Genomic DNA, 14,926 nt, shown 5'->3' on the forward strand with positions numbered 1-14,926 from the left:
ACACCCTCTGGGTTTCGGCGAAGTCCTTGTTATCTCTAGTGCAAACACAGATCACCATATCCTTCCAGAAAGAAGCATTTTAGGTAGAGATAACTGAAACTGGCCTAGACAGTGTTAGTGGCGGCAGCGTTGACTTTACAATGATGCCTCTGCTGCCTTCCTCCACGTGGTTTCCAGATTGCCAGTCTTCAATGTAACTCTGATTTAGTCAAATCTCATACACTATAAATATTTGTCGGAAAATTGCCTGGACTCCACACGACGGCATTTAAAACTTCTACACGCACGTTCTGAAATGCCACGCGACTACAGAGCAGGGTTGGGCCGCCTGGCGCAGCTGAGAGCGCGGCCCTGGCGACTCGGGTCGGCGCCGAAGAGCAAAGGAGCCCGCGCGGGGCTGCGGCCGCCCGGAACTCTTGGCGCCTCGTGGGGCTCCAGGTGAGCCCGGGGCGCGGCGGTCCGCACCGCCCAACTCGAGAAGCCATCCGAGCCTTTAGCGTCTCCAAACTCGCTGCAGCTGGAGACACCTCGCGCGCCTTTGGTGGAGCGCCCCGGACCCCTTCAGAGGACGGAGCCGTGGCCGAGGTGAGCGCACTGCCGACCTGGGGCGCCGGCAAAAACTGGGGCCGCGCGAGGTAACTCGGTTTCGGGAAGCTCTCAGCCGCGCCCCAGCACAGGCCGCCGCGACCGGGGAGCTAGAAAGAAGCAGAGGAGCCCGGACCGCCCGGCTCGGCCCCGCCCCGGAGTGCTCCGCGCGGCGCCTGAGTGGGCCGGAGAGACGTCAGTCAGGCGTCGGGGGTGGGACCCTGGCCGGGCTATTAATACCGGGTCCCGCCCGGTGGCAGCCGCCGGGCTGCGGTGAGCGCCTGGGCTGGGGTGAGGAGGGTTTCGCGCGGGGTCGGGTGCAGCTGCTGCAGCTGTCGGGCGGCGGAGAGCGGTGGAGACGTGGGGAGGAGGAGAGGGTGGGAGGCTGGATGGAGGGTACCAGGGGCTGCCCGTGCTCCGGGTGCGCAAACTCCCGAAGGTGTTGCTTCCAACTTTTACCTCCTTCGGAAGCTGGGAGTGTTAGTGCCGGGAGGTCTGAGACTAGACAGCGGAGCCGAAGCGAGTAACGTGCACACTCCCCACGACCCCCTTCCTCACCTGCTCAGCTTTATTATTGTTTTTATTCATCTCTAGAACATGGACTGCGCCCGCCTCTGGCTAGGGCTGTTGCTGCCTGTGGTAGCTGCGCTGGACTTCAGCTACCACCACCAGCCAGAGATGGAACGGTTCCTGAAGAGTATTACCCAAAACTACAGTTCTATCACTCACTTACACAGTATCGGGAAATCTGTGGAAGGTAGGGTCCGTCTCGTGTACTTTCGCAAACCCCTAGTCCTCGGTTTCATTCATTAAATATGCCTTAAGCCTCCTGTTCCCTCTCCATGAAGCGACTCAGAGGGGCTCGAGCGGATCCGTCCCTGACTTGCGTGTTGGTTGTTTCTGCTTTTGTGTGTTGTGTTGCTTTTTGTCAGGGGAGTAGTAAGACCTGAATTTTACTAAACGTCTCCGCTGTCACTCGGTGTCGAGTGCTTTGCGTTAATGGCGTTCTGTTTTGGGATCTTGCAGACATTGATTTCCTGGGATGAGTACTTTAGGTTTTAGTTTTCTACATGAACTTCTGCCGAGGAGGTCTGTTTACCCATCTCAGGTTTGCTTCCCTTTTTGTGGCTTCTTTAAACAAGACTCGGACTGTTAGGATCGTGTCTTCAAGTCTCTTTTAAACTAAAATAGGACAGTTCTGTTGGTGAGATTTCTATGTCACGTATAATTAGCCCTATGGCTTAAAGTTATGCAAAAAAGTGGCTCTGGTACTGATTAAAAGGCTATTTTAAAAGGTATCCATTTGAATGAGACAATTGCTGGATAATAAGTGTACCATAGCAGTGATTGGTATTGCTCTTAGTATTTTCGCGTTCATTATTTAATTACTTTATTGTTTTAATTTAGAAACCATATATTAAGTATAAATATACAACTATATATTAAGTAATTCTAATTTTAGTAGATAGGAAAATTGAATCATAGTGAAATTAAGTATTTTGCCCAAGAACACTCAGATCTTGAGTGAGTTTTATAACCAGGATTGGCACTCAGATCATTCTACTTTAAGGCTTAGCCATTTTGGGACAAGGCCAATAATTTTACCAGATATTATTATTTCTCAATCTTTTATTATATTGGTACCTCCCCAAAGAGATTAGCAGATAACTTAATGTTTAAATTATAAGTTTTGTCAAGTGTATGTAATTTGGATGTCAGCTCTTTATAAGGTGTATTTCAACCCCATGTGAATTTTAGCTCTGAGTTTTTCAACCAATTTGTGAGTCTCTTAATTACCATATTCTTAAGTAATCGTTTTCCAAAAAATTAAGGCCATGGTTTTTATATTTTAAAAGTATTACATAAATTTGCTTATGTGCAATGCAACATAAAAATCCTTGGCTTATGTGTGTAATGGCATTTTTGTTTTTAAACAACATTGCTAAGGAGTTGGTGCCGGAATTACTCCATATTGCTCTATCATCCAAACTTATAGAGGTTGGATGTATGAGAAAGCGTATCTTGAATCAGCATATGTATTCAGCCTTTTGAAATCATTTTCCCCTAGGGCTAGAGAAGAGCAATTTTAAAAGATCTAAGAATACTAATTATATTAATAAAGGAAATATAGAACACAGCTAACCTGAGTTATTGTTCAGTCATTTAACCCACAAGGTGATGCCAATGTTGTTAATTTTAAGTACTAAATGATTTGGTTTTTATTTTCTTCAAGCACAAAGTGCTTGTGACTGGGGGCTCTCAATGTCAACCAGCTATTTTGATCTACCCTGCGTGCTATCAGACCACGCTAATAATGAAAGGCAGCAGGCTTAATTGTTTTTACCTTGTGTGCACTATTGTGGTTAAAGGACTGAGGAATTACCATGTAAAAAATAAAATCTGACACTAGTTTAGGTCAAATATTTGTATTGAGTATGTTCTGAATAATTACTCCGATTAAGAAAAATCCCAAATCTGCTATTAGGTTCTGAGTAGTAGGTTAAACTGCACGCTAGTAACTGGAAGTCGGTTGCCAAGGATATTTGTTGGTACTCTTTTCACTAGATACACAGTTTTCCCTGGCCATCCTGCCCTCTGATGTAAGATAAGTTTGCTTAGCAAACAAGATTTACCATATGTGTTATTTATTTTTCTTTGTTATTGTGAATGTGGGCAACATACCTAGAAGGGAAAGTAATATTCCTACCTCGCCAAATACATTTTTAGTTTTTGTAAATGCATATCACGTGTATTTTCATTACTGTAATCAGGGGTTCTCTTCTGCTTTTTTTCCCCCAGTTCACATTATTTCATTACGTATTTCCATGAATTGAAAGGTCTGCAGGTGTGAATTGATTGCTATATAGTATTTTATCCTTGATTATGTGAATTTCTTAGTCATTCACCTCTTTGCGGCATCTATATAGTTTCTGGTGGCCTCTGTTATAAACAGTGATGCTAAAAAAACCATTGATACACGTCATGATTAATGGCCTTCTATTATAATTGATTTTTTTCCAGTTTTTAATTTTGAAATGTTTGAAACCTACACAAAAGCTGAGTACATATATGCACTTCACCTAGATTCAGCCACAGTAGACAGATCATATTTCAGTTGAGCGTTCTAGAGGAAATCCCACTACCTAATATCAGAGTAAAGAAAATCTTAGGTAAAACAACAGAGGCAACTAAAAAACAAAAAGAACAGACAGCTGAGTTGAGAAAAATCAGAAAATGTACAATGTTCATTGATTCATTCCTTCATTCAGTTAAGGGAGCACCTCTCCTATCCTTTTTTTTTTTTTTTTTTTAATTACGCCTAAGCCCCTCTGTCTAGCATGTTCCTGGCACCTATTCAGTGATTTTTATCTGTTTGTTTAGTGGCTTGACTATTTGCTGAGGGAAAGCCATGTGAAGCAAGCAAAAAGTTGTGCCATTTGTGCCCTGCTATCAGGTAGCCCCCTTTAAAATACAAATGTAGTTATTACAGATTCCCCAGCTATTCTCTCCACATCCCCCCAAATTAGTTCTAGGACCACTTTAAATGAGATTTCCTACATCTCTTTTCTAAGACTCTTGTCTTTCCTCCTGCTAAGTCTAACCTTGATCTGAATAAGGAAGGTTGCAAAGGGCAAGGGTTAGATAATAAAATCTGTTATAAAGTGCTTTCCATGTATTCAGTGTTGTAATACATTATTTCAATCTCAACAACTCAAAGTAGGCCTTATACTCATTTACAGAAAGGATCCAATGAGGCACAGAGAAGTTAATTAACTTGCTGAAGATCACACAGCTGATCAGTGTTAGAGGGAGGCTTCAAACTCAGATCCACCTTCTCTGAAGCACATCTCTTTCTCATTAAGGAAGCGGTTTGACACAGGTGTGGCTGGTCACATGAAGAGTGAGGTAGTTACTGGAGGGTTTCAGAGTCATGTTTTGGGCACATTGGATCTGAAAGTAAATCTTCTACCAAGGATCCAACACAGTAGCCAGTAGCCACTTGTTTACTGAGCAGCTGAACTGTGACTAGACCAAATTAAGGTGTGCTAAAAGTGACTTTGAAGATTTCATACACAAAAGTAAAATAGTCCATTAATATTTTTATATTGATTCCATGTTGAAGTAATATTTTAGATATAAAGGTGAAATAAGAAATATTTTTTTAAAAACTTCACCTGTTTCTTTTTACTTTTGTTAATATGGTTGTGGTTTCTAAAACATTTTAAATTACATATATGACTTGCATTGTATTTTGATTGGGCTGTGCTGCTCTAGACAGAAATTTGTTATTAGCAATTTTCTTTTTCTGAGTACAAAAGGAACTCAAGTTCATTCAGAAAATTGGGAAGATACAGCAAAGCACCAAGGAGAAAATTAAAATCTCACCACCCAAAGGAAACACTTAGTAGACCTGAAAGACTATATGCCCTGTTTTGTGCCTTTCTCCCCTCCCACTGAGCCAAATATCTTGCTTGCCCCTGCAAACATGTTATTTCTAAAACCTGAGTTTTAATGCCTGCTTTGTGTTCTATCAATGGATATACTATTGTTTTTTTAACTTACACCCCACTGACAAACATTTAGTTTGTTTCTAAGTTTTCCTGTTATAAAAAAAAAAAAAAAAGTGCCATAGTGGACATCTTTGTAGCTAAGACAGCAAAAGTTGTCAGAGCGCACACAGGCTTTGGAACTACAAGGCCCAAGTTCAAATTCTAGATCCTCTATGTTGTAGCAGTGTGACACTCGGTGGTTAGAGTAATTCCTGGCACATAATAAGTACTACATAAGTGTTGCTGTTAAGGATACATTACCTGCTATTGGGGATACATTTCCAAAAAGGAAATTACCAGGTCTTAAAGCAGTTCTATGTATTTGATACATGTAACCAAATTGATTTCCAAAAGGAGTATTGATTGATAATCTCAAGAAATGTATGCTTACGTCTTCTAACTCTTATACCAGTCGTAAATCAGGCATTCCTGGTTTGAAAGATTACTATAGTATTTGTCAAAGGGTACAAAGTTTTGGTCATACAGGATGAATACGTCCTAGAGATCTACTGCACAGCAGAGTGCTTATAATTAACAATATTGTTTACTTTATTTTTTTTATTTTTATTTTTTTTAAAGTATTTATTTATTTATTTATGGCTGTGTTGGGTGGGTCTTCGTTTCTGTGCGAGGGCTTTCTCTAGTTGTGGCAAGTGGGGGCCACTCCTCATAGCAGTGCGCGGGCCTCTCACTATCGCGGCCTCTCTTGTTGCAGAGCACAGGCTCCAGACGCGCAGGCTCAGTAATTGTGGCTCACGGGCCCACTTGCTCGCGGCATGTGGGATCTTCCCAGACCAGGGCTCGAACCTGTGTCCCCTGCATTGGCAGGCAGATTCTCAACCACTGCGCCACCAGGGAAGCCCTGTTTACTTTAAAATTTGCTATGAGGGTAGATGTTATGCTAAGTGTTACAGTGATGATGATGATGAAAGATTACTGTAGCATAAAGTTTTCATTGTTGTGTTTAAAGTATAAAGGAGAATTTATTTCTTCTGCGTTTTCCCCCAAGAATTCTCACCTTCACATATGCATTCAACAAATATTTATTGAATTCCTCTGCCAGGAGTCGTCATAACATCACAGATACTCAAAAATCTCGCTAGAATTGGCTTAGACTCCTGCCCCAAAGAGACATGTACTGTGCTCATGAACACAGACCTCTCATTGCCTACTCCCCTTGCCTGGGTAGATTCTGGCTGGCAATTTACCCTCTGGAAAGGACACTTGATACAAGATTTTGCCACAGCATTCGATTTTCTGTCACCCTGTTCATTTCTCAAGTGTGATCGGCAAGCCAGTTTGCTTGAGATCCTGTATAAAATGCTTTCTGTGATGTAAATATTGACATATTGAGGACTAAATATCAAGACAGCCACTAAAATCTGGGAATTTCAGCTGTAATATACATACCTGTGATTTAAAATTACATTGGGGTAGCAAGCCTTTCCCCTTCTTTAACTTGAAATGTAAAGTCCTTTTCTGAAACACCTTAGGAACATCAGCCTTGTTTTATAACCATTAAGTTTCTTAAAGACACTGCCTTTTTTTCTTACAAGGAAATGATTTAGATTTCCACTATATTTGTGGTATGAGATTTTAAGAGGAAGAGACAGAATATCCAAAAAGTAACACAGATGTTACTCTGCTTCTTATATCTAGGAACCATTTTTGTTCCAGATCTCAGAAATATCCAACCACCAATACTCTAGGGGCATTTGAAAGTTAAAAAAATAATAATTGCAGCCAACATTAAGTGAATTTTACTCTTTGCCTGGCACTTTACATATACCCCTCAATCACTCTAACAATGGTATGAAATACCATTATTATCCCCCAATTTACATGTGAAGAATTGAGATTGAATGAATCATCCACAGTTAGTAAATGACAGCGGGGTGATTGGAACCAAAGTCTGTCTTGTGCCAAATAGTGGACCCTTGAAGCTCTTTGCTGTAGAGAAAAGTTTCTCCAGTTACCTTTTTCTCTGTTCTTGTCCCTTTTCCCCTCCCCCACGCATCCTTCTCCTCCCCTTGCTCCGACTGCTGTGATTCTGCAGAAGTTGAGGAGCGTCCTCCAACATCCAAGAACAGGCCTGTGTTAAATGTATTTTATGTGCGGAGTGATAGGCTATGGAATCCTAGACCCCTTTTCAGTATTTATGGTTTCATCCAAAGCAGTGTGAATTCCATATTTTGGTGTAGACTTAATTTTTTTTCTATATACCAAAACTGTTTGGTTATGAGGCAAAAGGAGAACACTGAGATTCTGGTTTGCACACTTTCGGGACACCCACCCACCAAAATGCTGTCTCCTGAGCTGAGAACAGTGGTTCTCATTAAGAGTAGTACTGCCCCCTAGGGGGAATTTTGGAAATTGAGGGGAGGTTTAGGCCATAACTTTTAAGTCTTCGGAGGGGGGACCTCGCTGATGCATCCTCCTGATCTTGTTAGCAACACACAGAATAGTCGTGCCTAGTGAAAAATCGTCCTCCACGTTTTCTAATGTCTTCCATAGGTGTAAGACCAGCTTACAATTATCTGAGCCTAAAACCAATTCCGATTTATGTACAAACACAAAATACTTTTTCCCCACAATTTTAATATGTACCAAACTTTCCAGGAATGTACCTGTAGGTAAATTGAGGGAAAATTCAATTATATTTTTCTCTGAACTTGATTCCGAGATATTTCACGTTCTTAAAATCCTGGCATCAGTGACCACACAGCTGCATCAGTCTGCGTTTGTAATAAATGCCTTCACCGTGAATCTCAAGAATTGATATAAGCAGCTTTTTCTTATTATAAGTTGCTTTCTTTTTCTTTTTTTTTTTTTTTTTTTTTAGAAATCAGGCTGTGGGTTTTTTTTTTTTTTTTTTTTTTTTAATGAGGATCTTGAATCAGATGCGTATGTTTGATTGATTGATTGATTGATTGATTGATTTTGGCTGTGTTGCGTCTTCGTTTCTGTGCGAGGGCTTTCTCCAGTTGTGGCAAGCGGGGGCCACTCTTCATCGCGATGCGCGGGCCTCTTTCGTTGCGGAGCACAGGCTCCAAACGCGCAGGCTCAGCAGTTGTGGCTCACGGGCCCAGCCGCTCCGCGGCATGTGGGATCTTCCCAGGCCAGGGCTCGAACCCGTGTCCCCTGCATTAGCAGGCAGACTCTCAACCACTGCGCCACCAGGGAAGCCCAGTTGCTTTCTTTTTATGTAAAGTTTGAACATTTTATCAATCTTTCTGAAATTATGTATGCAAATATTATTTTCTGTGGATTTCATGCCAGCATGGTGAAGGAGGAGCTGCAAAATCTTGGATGTGAAAAAAGAGGCATCAACTGATAGGGTTAGGGACTGTTGGTCTAAAACCACAGATGCAGAGAGCTGATAAGACCCACTTCAGATTTATGTAGCCAGCATCCAGAAGGTGTTTGGTTTCCGTTCTTAATCAAAACACGAGTGCCTAGAGGTAACACTGCGGTGACGAATAGTATCTAGAGTTGAGAGATAACTGCCATTCGCCCTGTTTCCTTCCTTTGGTTTGTGAATTTAGAATGCCCCTTTCTCGAAGAGTGCAAAGTCAGAAAGTAAGATAAGAAGAATCTTAAAGTAAAAAAAAATGTTTTTTATTGAAATATAATTGATTTACAATGTTGTTAGTTTCAGGTGTACAGCAGAGTGATTCAGTTATATATAGATTTCTTTTGCAGATTCTTTTCCCTTAGAGTTTATTACCCAAAAAAAGGTAAAATTTTGAAGATTATATCAAATACCAACATGCATTTGGGTTAGGGGAAGAAGATTAAATCGGAACTTCCTATCTAGTGATTGAAAAGAATTGGTATTCTTCCTAGCTCCGTAGCCATTCAATGTAATATAGGGTAGTGGTTTGCTGAGAGGTTAGGAAATCCTAATTTGAGTTTGTGTGCAAATAAACAGACATAAAATAAATAAAACAGACATAAGTTGCACATTAAAAATGTTTTCTCAACCCTGTTTTACAAGGACTGCTACATGTCAGATGTTTAAAAAGTGTACATTTTCCAGTCTGTGACCCTTCATGTACATAGCTTTGTCAAAAGCTCAGCTGGAGGTTTACTCTCCTTGGCATCACAAAATGCCGCCAACTTCAAACAAGTTGCCTTCAAACTGGCTTCACAGACATATCCCGAACTTCCTCAGAGCTGAAGATAGCAGCCTTCATGGTGGGGTATAAAGGCATTAATGACAGGGTAAACCCTTCAAATATGCAAGCACTGTCGCAGAGTCTAGAAGAAGAAAGCAAACCCTCCGTTTGTATAAACAAAGAACTTTCAGTTAGTTGTTTACTCAGTTTTTAAAATTTCTCTGATAGGAATCTCTCTGAGGAAACTAGAACCACACTTAAGGAGCACAGCCAAAGTCACCTGAACTGACAGTTATCCAAATACATAACTCAGCCTCCTTTCTGACAAAGTGCACGGGTATACTGTGAATACAGTCAGGTGAAATGGAGCACAACGTCACATTTTTAGAGCAGGAATGGATGTTAGAGACCGCTTGATCATTTATTCAGTTGATTGAGGCTTGGTTCAAAATGTCACCTCCTCCTGGAAGCCTTTTTCTAGTCACGTGGGCAGAGTTAGAATCTCCTTGCGCCCCTCTTCCAGAGCATCTTCCAGGAGCTCTGTCTATGTTGTACCTGGAGGGCAGGGACCACGCTTCATTCGTCTTCATATCTTAGGCCCAGTTAGGTGCTGATTATATGTGACAGGCACAGTGAGCGTCACAGCTGAAGAGTTTTTCCATGCATAGTAAAGGAAACATTAATGTAAATATGCTTTTATACACTTTTATACAGTATAGTATATAGTATGCTATTATGTATAAGTATATAGGATGTATATTTTTATATATATACTTTTATATACATTTATACAGTTACACATACTATATGTAACTTTATATATGCAACGTTATATAGTTATACATATGTTGTATGTAGTAAATACTTCAGTTTCTCAGGAAAATGAAATAGTTTTAGCAAAAACAGGTTATACTGCAAGAAAACAATGTTATGGGAAGTAGCATGATACCTTGGAGAAGTAGTATAGAAGGACCTCATTGTGACATAGCTCACGCTGGTGCGTAGGAGGGCAACAGGGAGGTTAGTGGCCTTCAGGCAGTCAAGGGCATAACTGAATCATTCACTGACACACCTAGAGGGGTTCTGGCTCCCTCAGCCCCCAAACACTAACCAAACATGTATTAAGAGAAGAGAGAGTAAATAGAGGAGACACACACACACACACACACAGACCCCCTCCATTAAGAAGGGGTTAAGTAAATATCCCTCGTTTTATTTGAACAGTGCAAAAATAGTTCAAGTGTCTATCTAGAGAATGTGAAAAAGCGAAAAGGACCATGTGATGAAGCCTCCCCCCTCCCCCCCCCACCAGAAAAGTTAAGCAGATACTTGGAATCCCTCGATTTTAAGGGTCTTTTTTCCCCTCCATACTCAGGAATGCTTTACAGGTTTAAGATGTTCAGGTTTTGGAAATACACAGGTAGACAGACTGAAGGTTGAAAGTATCTTAACTTTAATTTTTAGTCCCTGTTAAGTATCCATTCCCTTGCCCATTGTTGGTAACTCAGTCAAGCCCATCCATTAAAATTCTTTTAAAGGGGGCTGTTCACTCTTGTGAAAGTGTGGACACATGGGGAGAACAGATCATTTTAACATGGGGCAATTCCACAGGAGTTTTCCCATTATTTTAAAATTAGATTTACTTACACCTTAGTAATCATACCAAATGCACGTGGGGTTAAATTTGAGATGCAGGTTCCTCAATTAAGGAACACATTTTATTTTTTTTCTATTGCTCTTAGAGACTGAGATGAATAATCTCTCTCTACTAGAGATAACCTAGAGATAAGCCTAGTGGGATTATCATTTGTTACCGGTAAGTTCCTTTCTATTTATGAAAAAACAGAAAGACAAATTGGGAAGTACCACATTCTAGCCTTACTAAACATGTAGCTGCGCCTGGGGATCTTGTGAGTTTTAATGACATATACTTCAAAATGCACAAAATGTGTCTTCAGTCTCAGCGGCACTCTAGCTTGCAGTGTAGGGGTGGGCAGAGAGTCCAGAGGCTTTGAGGTGGAAAGGATTGTGCTGTATTCCAAGAACAGAAATGAGGCCGGTGGTGCTGGGGCACAGTGAGCATGCAGAGAGTGGGACTGGGTAAAGCTGGAGAGGCGCGCAGGGGACAGTTCACAGAGTGCCTGGTATGCTAATTCAAACAGGGAGAGTTTGAATTCTGTTCTAAGAATAATGGGAAACCATTGAAGGGTTTCAATCAGAACGATGTCATCTGATGTAGGTTTGGAAAAATTATAACATTGGCTGCTGAATAGAGAAAATTTTTTTTTTAATAAATTTATTTATTTATTTATTTATTTATTTTTGGCTGTGTTGGGTCTTCGTTTCTGTGCGAGGGCTTTCTCTAGTTGCGGTGAGCGGGGGGCCGCTCTTCATCGCAGTGCGCGGGCCTCTCACTATCGCGGCCTCTCTTGTTGCGGAGCACAGGCTCCAGACGCGCAGGCTCAGTAATTGTGGCTCACAGGCCTAGTTGCTCCGCGGCATTTGGGATCTTCCCAGACCAGGGCTCGAACCCGTGTCCCCTGCATTGGCAGGCAGATTCTCAACCACTGTACCACCAGGGAAGCCCTGAATAGAGAATTAATTAGAAAGGGGCAAGTATAGAAGCAGGGAGACTAATCCAGTTGTAATAATCCAGGCAACTGTTGATGATGGTAATTTGGATGAAGATGCTGTATTAGAAATGGAGAGAAGTGGAGGGATTAGAGATTTACTTTGGAAATAAAACCAACAATACTTCCTTAATGGATTGGAAGGGGGTGGGCAGAGATCAGGGAAAAATGAAAGATCCAGGATGACCTGTAGGTTTTCAGCTTGGACAGCTGAGCACCTGAGGTATTATTTACCAAGATAGGAAATACTAGAAGAGGACAAGTTTGGGTTGAAATCAAGACCTCTGATTTAGACAGTTTTTAAAAATTTGAAATCCTTAATAGACATCCAGTTGGAATGTCCAGTAGGCATGTGTGTAGGTGGGGTTTGGAGGAAAGTTTTGGCTGTAGAAATAAGTTTGAGAGTCATCAACATGTAGATGGCATTGAAACCTATGGGATTATAAAATAATCTAACAAGATAGTAGAGATAAAAAAGGGCCAGAATAGAGCCAGAGGATACTGTTATATTTTGAGTCTGGTAGAGATAGAAGCCAAAAAAGGAGATGGAAAAAAAAAAAAATTCAACAAGGAAGTGGGAGAAAGATGAAGAGTGATATCACAGACATGAAGGAAGGGCAGCAGTTCAAAAAGGAGGCTGTCTCCGGGTCCCATGACCACCCACTAGTGAATTGCTGGAAGGACTCGTGACTCAACAAAGTCATGCTCGCAGCCAAGATTTATGAAGCAAAGGACACAGTGCAGGCACAGCAGAATAATGATACATGTAGGCAAAGACTAGAGAAGTCAGCATGGGCTTGCCGGTTCTCCCTCGGTGAGGATCCCACAGATGCATGCTTCTCTCCAGCTGTGCACTCAGGGAAGCCCACTCGAGTCTTGGAGGCCCAGAGTTCTTCACAGGAGCTGGTCACATGACTATTGTGACCCACAGGGTGCAGACCCACACTAGGTCCCAGGTGCCCATCATGAATCTTCATGTTTACTTTAAACAACGCTTTCAGCCTGGTACACGCTGACCCTCTGCCTTGCATCATTAATTAGTGAACACTGAAGGAGTTTAGTGCTCAGAGTTTGGTTAAGAGTCATTACAACGAGTGCAGGTGTTCCAGAGATAAGCAAGAAGTGAATAAAGCAGACCAGCTGTGTTAACTCTTTCCTCACTGAGGTCGTGGTCAACCATGTTGGATGCAGTTATAAGTGAAGACTGAGAGCCGTAAAGTTAACTGACAGATCCCAAAGTAGCCTTAGTTAAATCTATTTATCTCTAGACAGATTCATTCAATTTATGCAGCAAACATGTATTGAATGCCTAGTATAGTTTGTGGCGTGTGCTGGCCACAAACTATATATAAAAATATAGAGGTAAAGAAGTCACATGTGGTCCCTGTCCTGATGGAGCTGATGATCTGAGGGGTGAGTGGGAAGGAAGAGACATCCTAGTAAATGCAGATGAGATTCACCCTAGGGGAGTAGATGGCAGGGGACGGGAAGGACAGAAGTCAGCCAGGTGAAAGGGGGAAGTCAAGGCCATAAATAGCCTGTTCAAAGGCCTGATGGGTTAAGGAGCATGTGGGCCTTGTGCAGCAAAAGAAGTTGAGTGTGGCTGGAGAGGAGAGCATGAGGGGACGAGAGGAGGCAAGATGGGCAGATGGTGGAAGGCCTTGCCCACCTTGTGAAAGACTTCTTGCTTCTTCCAAAGGGAATCACATCATCCTAGGGATTCCTGCCTGATAGGAAAGTGACAGCTTTGTTTTCTTGATTGGAAAATTCCTGATCATTTTACAATTCATTTAGCATTACAATAAAGATTCCCTTTAAGAAATAAGCTGAAACAGCCATGTCTGGAATAAGAAATCAGTGAGAAAATACAAACATGCCAGGGTGAATAAACGAGAGCACCAACAAAACATAATAAGAAATCTGTAAAAAATAATAACAGTTCCTAAGAGCTGTCAGTGTGAAGAGTTCTGATTTAAATAGCATAATTGGATCGGATTATTCACTTAAACCTTAAAGGTCACTTATCTTTATCATACAGCTTACCAGAAACATTTCAATGATGCATTGCACATAGTGTCTTTTTGCCCTCACAGAGCCCAGATTAGACAAAAAGAAATGATTTTTTTATCAGCCATTTTGGAGACAAATTCTGGTTATGCCAGACTTATACAGAAAGTGATAAATATTACTTAAATCTAGAATTCAAAGAGAAATGTCAGAGTACCTAGGAACAGACACTTAAAATTTTTTCCCAACGGTATGCAGATATAATATTGACGTACGACATTGTGTAAGTTTAAAGTGTGTGACGTGATGATTTGATAACCCATGTATTGTAAAAGGATTACCATAAAAAGATTAGTTAACACATCCTTCTCCTCACACAATTACTATTTTGTTGTGGTGGTGGTGCAAACATTTAAGTCTAATCGTTCAGCAACTTTATATAATACCGTATTGTTATCTATAGTCACTGTGCTGTATATTAAATCCTCAGAACTTAGAGCTGGCAGTTTGTACCCCTTGATCAACATCTCCCTATTTCCCCTGCTCCCCAGCGCCTGGCAACCACCAATCCACTCTGTTTCTATGAGTTCAGCTTTTTTAGATTCCACATATAAGTGAGATCATAGCTCTGTCTTAGTTCACCTAGCATAATGCCCTCATTTCCTCCATGCTGTCGCAAATGGTAGGATTTCCTTCTTTTTCACAGCTGAATAATATTCCACTGTATGTACATATCACATTTTCTTTAACCGTTCATCCATCTGCAGACATTTAGGTTGTTTCTATGTTTTGGCTATTGTGAATAATACTGCATTGAACGTGGGGATGCAGATACCTCCTGGACATACTGATTTCATTTCCTTCAGATAAATACCCAGAAGTGGGATTGCTGGATCACATGGTAGTTACGGTTTTAATTTTTTTATAGTAGCTGTACCAATTTACATTCCCGCCAACAGTGCACAAAATAGAAACAGATTACCTTCTGTTTTAAAGCAATATTGGAATATTTTTATTATGAAGTACAGTTGACCCT

The 14,926-nt window shown here is 41.2% G+C and overlaps 1 protein-coding gene across 2 annotated transcripts in view; it reads left to right on the forward strand.

The window, feature by feature from the left end:
* The first annotated feature begins 852 nt into the window (after positions 1-852).
* CPM (carboxypeptidase M) overlaps positions 853-14,926 on the forward strand; it is a 90,879-nt gene continuing 76,805 nt past the window's right edge. For both annotated transcript variants that reach the window (XM_007195044.3, XM_057556241.1), the window contains exons 1-2: positions 853-876; positions 1,180-1,342. In XM_007195044.3, coding sequence (XP_007195106.2) covers positions 1,183-1,342 — 160 coding nt within the window. In that variant the 5' untranslated portion in view covers positions 853-876; positions 1,180-1,182. The remainder of the gene's footprint in view (positions 877-1,179; positions 1,343-14,926) is intronic.

Source organism: Balaenoptera acutorostrata, chromosome 11, assembly GCF_949987535.1.
Source record: "Balaenoptera acutorostrata chromosome 11, mBalAcu1.1, whole genome shotgun sequence".
Classification (NCBI taxonomy): domain Eukaryota; kingdom Metazoa; phylum Chordata; class Mammalia; order Artiodactyla; family Balaenopteridae; genus Balaenoptera; species Balaenoptera acutorostrata.